The sequence below is a fragment of the Neofelis nebulosa genome, chromosome 13 (assembly GCF_028018385.1).
Source record: "Neofelis nebulosa isolate mNeoNeb1 chromosome 13, mNeoNeb1.pri, whole genome shotgun sequence".
Lineage (NCBI taxonomy): Eukaryota > Metazoa > Chordata > Mammalia > Carnivora > Felidae > Neofelis > Neofelis nebulosa.
This window is the reverse complement of record NC_080794.1, coordinates 66,319,730-66,327,380: the sequence shown is the minus strand read 5'-3', so window position 1 is coordinate 66,327,380 and position 7,651 is coordinate 66,319,730. Positions and strand designations below refer to the sequence as shown.

The window sequence follows — 7,651 nt, the reverse complement described above, 5'->3', positions numbered from 1 at the left end:
TCTGGGTACAATTAGGAGGGCCTTGAATGCCAAGCTAAGGAAGCTGAGGGAGCCCCTGGTCACACTTGAGCAGGTGAGTGATGTAGGAGAAGCTGTGCTTTAGAGATACCTGGGCCGGTCGGGTACCAGACCTGGGGACAGTGGAATAAAATGGAAAAGAAGGTGGCAGTCATCCACTGACTCTTCCAGTCCCCTCTCACGACACCTCCTGTCTGATGCCACCGTCCAGCAACCCCACACTGCTGGACCACACCAGGCTGCTTCTCACCTCCATGCCTTTGCCCATATGAGACCCTCTGCCAGGAAGCCCTTCCCCTTCCACAAGCCCTAACCCAGCAAACGTTAAAACACGGTTTGGGCTCTTCTCAAGGGTCTTCTCTTCCAGGCAGTCTTCAGGCAGGGTGAGGCACCCCCTGGCTCCTCCCAGAGTGAAAGCCAACATGAAATCTACCTGGACTCAGTGGAGCCCAATCGTGTTTTTGACTAAGTCCGGAAAATATAATTGGCCTCATCGACACTGTTGCCTTACCACGCCCAGAATTTGCCTGTCCCCCACACAAAGCCTCACCAGCTGTCAGGCTTAGTATCCAAACCCTGAAGAGAGGAAGGAATGGGCTGGGGAGGGTGGAGTGACAGGCGGGGAACATTTGCCTAAGGGTGCTTTGAGCTGGCAGTGACTTCCCTCCAGAGAGGAGGGGAGTGGCACTGGGGCACAGCCGGGACTGGAGCTGGGGGGGGGGGGGGGGGGGGTGGCGCTTTGTGGAGAGAGCCTGCGACTGCCTCACATCTTTGGCGTCTTTGGAGGGACACCAGAGGCTGGGCTGGGGGCTGAACGTCACCCCCTCCTTGTCCCCTCAGGCCTTTGGAAGAGAAGACCCTCCTCTGCACCCCAGGCTTGCCCCTCGAGTGGCCTGGGTTTGACCAGGAAGGTGGCCGAAGCCTCGCTGCTACCCCCCGACCCGCGGCTGCCCACCATCCCCGGGCCAGAGCCATGGAAAAGTTCCGTGTGCTTTTCCAGCACTTCCAGTCCAGCTCAGAGTCAGTGATGAATGGCATCTGCCTGCTGCTGGCCGCGGTCACCGTCAAGCTGTACTCCTCCTTCGACTTCAATTGCCCCTGCCTGGCACGCTACAATGCCCTCTATGGCCTGGGCCTGCTGCTGACACCCCCACTTGCCCTTTTCCTCTGTGGCCTCCTTGCCAACCGGCAGTCTGTGGTGATGGTTGAGGAGTGGCGCCGGCCCGTGGGGCACCGGAGGAAGGACCCTGGCATCATCAGGTACGGTCCCACACCACCCAGCTACCCCTGGGCACGGTCAGGGGTCTCCCCACTCAGACGCTGCTGGTGACTCCCCAAGCCTAATGATCCTCCTGGCTCCCCCACCCACCCCCAAGCAGGGAAACATCAACCCACAGAGACTCACTAGCCAGTTTCCAGCGTGGAAACGGATGTTTCTGTTCCTGTCATTTGTCACCCTTCTACGGCCAGTGCAGGATTCCTAAGAATTGCCCAGGTCACGTCTGTTCTCTGGCCACGAGTTACAACTCCGCACATACGTGAAGGGCCATCTCGTGACATGCACAGCCAGTGCTCACATGTGGTAGGAGTTGTGACCGGCTGCAAGGCTGCATTCTGTCTCCTGTAAGTCCTCCGGGGGCAAGGACCTCACCTGTTGTACCGCGATGTCCTCAAAGCCTCACACCTGCTTGGTGCCGTATATTGAAACCCGTCAATGGAAGTCCGTAACAAGTCCTCAGTTCCACCTTCTTTTTTTTTTTTTTTTAATTTTTTTTAACGTTTATTTATTTTTGAGACAGAGAGAGACAGAGCATGAACGGGGGAGGGTCACAGAGAGAGGGAGACACAGAATCTGAAACAGGCTCCAGGCTCTGAGCTGTCAGCACAGAGCCCGATGCGGGGCTCGAACTCACGGACCGTGAGATCATGACCTGAGCCGAAGTCGGACGCTTAACCGACTGAGCCACCCAGGCGCCCCCTCAGTTCCACCTTCTGACCACACCGCCCCCAGAAAACGCCAGAGCCACCCTTATCTACGATGTATTTATAATTCCCTGCTGGGTAGGCCATGCCCACATATACACAGCCCAGCATATGTCATTTCATGCTTTGTATACAGTCCAAGTCAGAGACAGCACCAGCCTGCTGTGCACAGGGGCCCCTGCTTCGGGGTGCCCGGGGATCCGTGCTCTCGGTGATTCTGCCACGCGGGGAGGGTCATACGCATAGCTGTGCCCTTTGCCTTTTCCTCCAGGACCCAGTGAATACAGCTCCACTGGGCTCTTGTCCTGTGACCCACACGCAACCTCCCAAAGGGCAGAAGGGCAGAAGAGACCCTTTGGGGACAGTGAGAGGGTGGGCTTCTGGACCTGGAGGGAGGTGTGCGAGGCGCTGCCTCTGGAAGCGTTATTGGGTAGAGCTGTCTTACTTTAGGCTCCCCCACAAAAGCAGCTCTGGGGAGAGTGTGGTAATGAGTGGGCAACTGGGGTCATTCCTTCTGGGGACCTTCTGAGAACGTAGGTAGAACACACCTCAGAATTGTCCCGCTGAGAGTCTAGGTCTTTACCCACCAGGCCTGTCCCTGTGGCTTGCAGGTTGGTTGGGGTTGTTAACTCTCCTGGCTTTCAGCTTTCCGCTCTGGAAGCAGAGACTCCTCCGAAGCCCTTCGGCAGAGCCTGGAAGGTAGTCGAGATCAGACACCAGAGGAAAGGAACTACTCACTAAAGATGTTAGTGCCTCCGGCGAGGGCAGGGCACCAACAGAGCCTGCTACAAGGCCTAGAGTAGGAGGCATAAGAGCTTCCCAGTGTTCCAGTCCCAGGACTGCTGGTTGGGACTTTCCTGACCTCCCGGGGCCCCAGCCCTCCTTCCTCCCCGCCCTCTGCTGCTGGGACCTCTGCAGGGGGAGCTGCAGCCATTTCTTTGATGTAACCTCAGCTGGCATTTCCCAGCCCTCCTGGGAAGTCCATCCTGGCATCTCTCCTGTAGCCTTCCTGCTGCAGCTGAGTTCCAGCTGCCTCTGCGACCCCTCCCTTCCTCTGTCCCTAGGTATATGTGCTCCTCTGTGCTGCAGCGAGCGCTGGCTGCCCCCCTTGTCTGGATCCTCCTGGCCCTCCTCGACGGGAAGTGCTTCGTGTGTGCCTTCAGCAGCTCCGTGGACCCCGAAAAGTTTCTGGACTTTGCCAACATGACCCCCAGCCAGGTGCAGCTTTTCCTGGCCAAGGTGCCCTGCAAGGAGGATGAGCTGGTCAGGGACAGCCCCGCGAGAAAGGCAGTGTCTCGCTACCTACGATGCCTGTCACAGGTAATTCGGGTGGTTCTCTCCCAGCCCCAGAAAATATCCCGCATTGGTTCGGAGGGCTGTGGGGTGAGGAGGTACAAATGGTTTCCTGTGGCCCCTCCCCACTTCTAGAAACACAACTAAGGAGCAGGTGGTCCCCAGAAGGATTAGGAGCGTGATCCACATACAGGACACTGTTGGGCCTTAAGAAGTGGGCACTTTGCCTTCAATGCCAACTCACCCCAGGGCAGACACCAGGTTCCCATACCCTCCAGGAGTCAGCTAGTTCCATCCCCAGGAGTCTAGATGACAGGAAAGCACTGGAGATACACTGCTCTGCCCTGCCCCACCCCCACCCATACACACATTCTTCCCACCCCTCAGAAATAATACTAATCACCATTTATTGAACACTTATGTGTCAGGCACCGTGTTAAGTATGTCATGTGCATTAGTTCACTTAATTCTCAGAACGACCCTATGAGGCGGGTGCAATCCTTATCATCCCGTTTCACAGATGAGGAAACTAAGCTTCTGGGAGTTTAGTTCACAGGTCCAAGCTGCACGGCTCCTAAGAGGCAGGGCAGGGATCTGAAGTGTCGTCACACCTCTGAACCACCTCCCTGCAATGCAGGCCCTCCCCCAGATGCCTGGTTCCCCACACTGGCACCCACTCCTTCACCCTGGAGGCAGACCCCAGTCCCACCCCTAGCCCAGACTCCAGATTCCACCACCACCTCTCCCAGAGCCCCAGTTGGGCTGCGTTCCCCCCAAAAGCGTTTACACGAACCCACAACATACAACGCATCACTGGGGCTACAGGGAATAAAAACACAAACAAGCCCTTTGTGAGAACCAAGGAAGACTCATGGCAAATGCAGGTCAATGCGTGATGGAGAGGGGATCAGTACTCAGGACACATTTGATCCAGGGTCAGACTCTACCTTGGCCACATTACTCCCCCTCTGGGTCTCAGTCTCCCCTATAGTTGATTCAGTCCCCTCCACGTGGATGGGCCCTGCAGGCTTAAATTCTCTGGGCTCTTGCTAGTTCACAGGAAAGAGTGTAGAACTTGCAATCAGACCAGGGTTTGAGTCCTGACTCGGATGTAGGCTATCAGGCACATTAAATGTTCCTTGTGTGTAAAACACTCACACGACTATTTTAAACTGGTAGGTGGAAGGGAGGATCCTGAGAGAGGTCAAATAAGAGAGCTGTGTAAACCACATCCACAAATGATAAGGACTCAAATATGTCTTTGTGGCTTAGAGGAGTGATTTCTCGGCCTGTCCCAGGAGCACACAGTTTCTCTGTGTGTCTTAAGTGAGGCCTTGGAGAGACTAAAGCTTTCGGCAGGCAGAGAGGAGGGAGAGGTGCCAGGCCAGTGTGGGATCCAGACTCAAGGAACTCTTCAAATTTTCCTCACACTTGTCCTAGAACACTGCTCCCTGTTCATATCCTATATAAATTTACTCATCCTTCACATCTCAGCCTCAATCTCACTATTCCCTAAGCCCTTAAGTTCAGGTTGGGTTTCCCTCCTCTGTATTCCCATGACCCCCTATACATCCCAGAACATGGCATTCAGCCAATCTATCACCAATTTCATTGTTTCCTCCACAAGTGTGCATTCTATGAGAGCAAAGACTGGGTCCCCAGTGCCTCTCCCAAAATATAGGATGGATGGCTGCATAGATGCGATGGATAAGCATGTGTGAGGACTGATGAAGGACTGGATCAAAAAACAAAAGGATGATGGATGGATGGATGGATGGGTAGGTGGGTGGATGGATGGGTGGTGGGTGGGTGGGTGGATGGATGGATGGTGGGTGGGTGGATGGATGGGTGATGGGTGAATGGATGGATTGATGGGAATGTAAGAAAGGCAAAATTTTGCCTCCACCCATCTTAGGTTTTCAACTGACACTCTATCAAAAGACAAATTAACAGAAGGAAAACACAATTTATTAATCTGTGCAGTGCACATCACGTGGAAGAAACCTAAAGCAAAGAAAGAGTAACTCAAAGTGGTGGCTTAGAACTTCAACTTATCTAGCATCTTCAACAAAGAGCAATACCTTTGTAGAGCAATGGCAGGACAAAGGAGAGCCACGTTAGTCTCCAAGGGCGGAAACTGTGGGAAAGTAAACACATGAGGAAACTAATGGAGTAAGGTTTGTTGGCAGATTCCTCTGGTGCTGTCTCCGGGCTTGTCTCCCAGTAAAAGGAGAATGTATTTCCTGCCTTTAGGCAGAAAAGAGAAGGGTCGAGAGAACTGTTCCTATGTTGCTGCTTCTTAATTGTCTTCGTTCAAGATACTTTTTGTGTCAAAGAGGCATATGTTGGGGTGACATATTCTGGCTTCCTTCCAGAGGAACGTTTGGAGGATGGACGGTGGGAGGGTGGATAGACAAACAGAAGAAAGGATGAGAGTACGGGAACATGAATGGATGGGCAGGAGGACGTATGACGCACAGATGGAAGGACAGTCGCAAGGATGGCTGGATGGGAAGCTGACAGGTACATAGCCAAGTAAGAGATCGATGACTGGATGGATGGGTAGAGAAATAGTTGGACAGACGGATGGATGCAAGAATGAGATCGAATGAAAGCGAGGATGGGTGGAGGTGGTTGGAAGGACGGATGACTAAATGGGAACACGGACAGATTTGGGGAGAGATGGGGGGTAAGTAAAGGGAGAGACTTTGGAACACCCTTGCCACACTGTATAGCACCTGGCCTCTCTTCGCCCAACCTGGTGCCCCTCCCCTCGCCCCTCCCCTCCAGGCCATCGGCTGGAGTATCACCCTGCTGCTGATCATCCTGGCTTTCCTGGGCCGCTGCCTGAGGCCCTGCTTCGACCAGACGGTCTTCCTGCAGCGCAGATACTGGAGCAACTACGTGGACCTGGAGCAGAAGCTCTTCGACGAGACGTGCTGTGAGCATGCGCGGGACTTCGCGCACCGCTGCGTGCTGCACTTCTTTGCCAACATGCAGAGCGAGATGCGGGCACGGGGGCTGCGCCGGGACACCGCGGACAGGGACCCCGAGCCCCCCGTGACGCCCGCGCCCCGCGATGGCCTGGACGGCGGCGGAAGCGGGAAGGCCCACCTGCGTGCCGTTTGCAGCCGGGAGCAGGTGGACCGCCTCCTGAGCACCTGGTACTCCAGCAAACCGCCACTCGACCTCCTGGCATCCCCTGGGATCTGGGGAAGGGGGGGAGGGGAGGGCTCAACCACCGCGCCCTCACAGTGGCCCCAGGCACCAGGCTGTCCCAGCGCACCGGCGTGTAGGGACCCCAGCAGTGTCCCCTCCTGAAGTGCCCGCACTGAAAACGGTCTAGGGGATTTCCAGGCGGTGCTGACCCCAAGCAGGGCAACCTAACCCTTGCTGGCCTCCTTCCCCCAAACAGCCCAATCTCTAGCCTAGTTTCAGGGTGTGGCCTCCCATGTGCTCCAAAGCAGTGTTCACAAACTTCAGTGAGCTCACTGTTCACCTGGGCTCTTGTTAAATGCAGGTTCTGATTCAGTGCATCCAGAGCTGGGTCTGAGAGTGCATTTCTATCTTGCTGCCAGGCCACACTGACACGTGTGAACTAGCGAGAGCCTAATAGAGCTAAGTAGCAAGAGTCTAAATAGATCTGCCATGAATTCTGGGTCCTAGATGTCCAGATCCTAAATTTAAAAATAATAATAACATTGGGGCGCCTGGGTGGCTCAGTCAGTTAAGCGTCCGACTTTAGCTCAGGTCATGATCTCACGGTTAGTGAGTTCCAGCCCTGCATCAGACCCTGCTTCAGATTCTGTGTCTCCCTCTCTCTCTGCCCCTCCCCTGCTTGTTCTCTCTCTCTCTCTCTCTCTCTCTCTCTCTCTCAAAAATGAATAAGCATTAAAAGACAATAATAATAATAATAACATCTAACATGCTTAAATGGTACTACATGGCAGGCGTTGTTCTTACATATACAGCTCATTTAATACTCATGATAACCTAATGAAGTAGGAAGATTATTAGCCCCATTTTAGAGGAGCAAACTGAGGCCTAAAGAGGTTGAGTTGCCTGAGGCCATCCATGTAGGGGCTGGAATTTTATCCCAGAAGTCTGGCTGCTACATAGAGTCTAAGCTGCTGTATTCCTCGACCCTCTAAATAGTTTGTGTGTTTGTTTTCAGCGCTCTGGCTGGGTTTCCTGCAGCTTCCACCAAGTTTGTCTGAGTAAGCACTAGCAAGCTCCAGATGTGTGGTATATGGACCAGATCTGAAAATCAGGGCGGGGGTGGACCCAGACACCCCCACGCTGAACATGCACCCCAGGTGATTCGATTAAGTTGCAATGTTTAAGAACTTCTGCCCTA

General features: G+C 54.2%; 1 protein-coding gene across 1 annotated transcript; it reads left to right on the top strand.

Moving 5' to 3' along the window:
* Positions 1 to 767: 767 nt before the first annotated feature.
* Positions 768 to 7,137, top strand: CALHM3 (calcium homeostasis modulator 3). The gene is given in 4 exon segments (XM_058696062.1): positions 768 to 1,278; positions 3,066 to 3,321; positions 6,085 to 6,519; positions 6,522 to 7,137. Coding segments are annotated over 4 exon segments (1,047 nt in total). The 5' UTR covers positions 768 to 991; the 3' UTR covers positions 6,591 to 7,137.
* Positions 7,138 to 7,651: the final 514 nt, after the last annotated feature.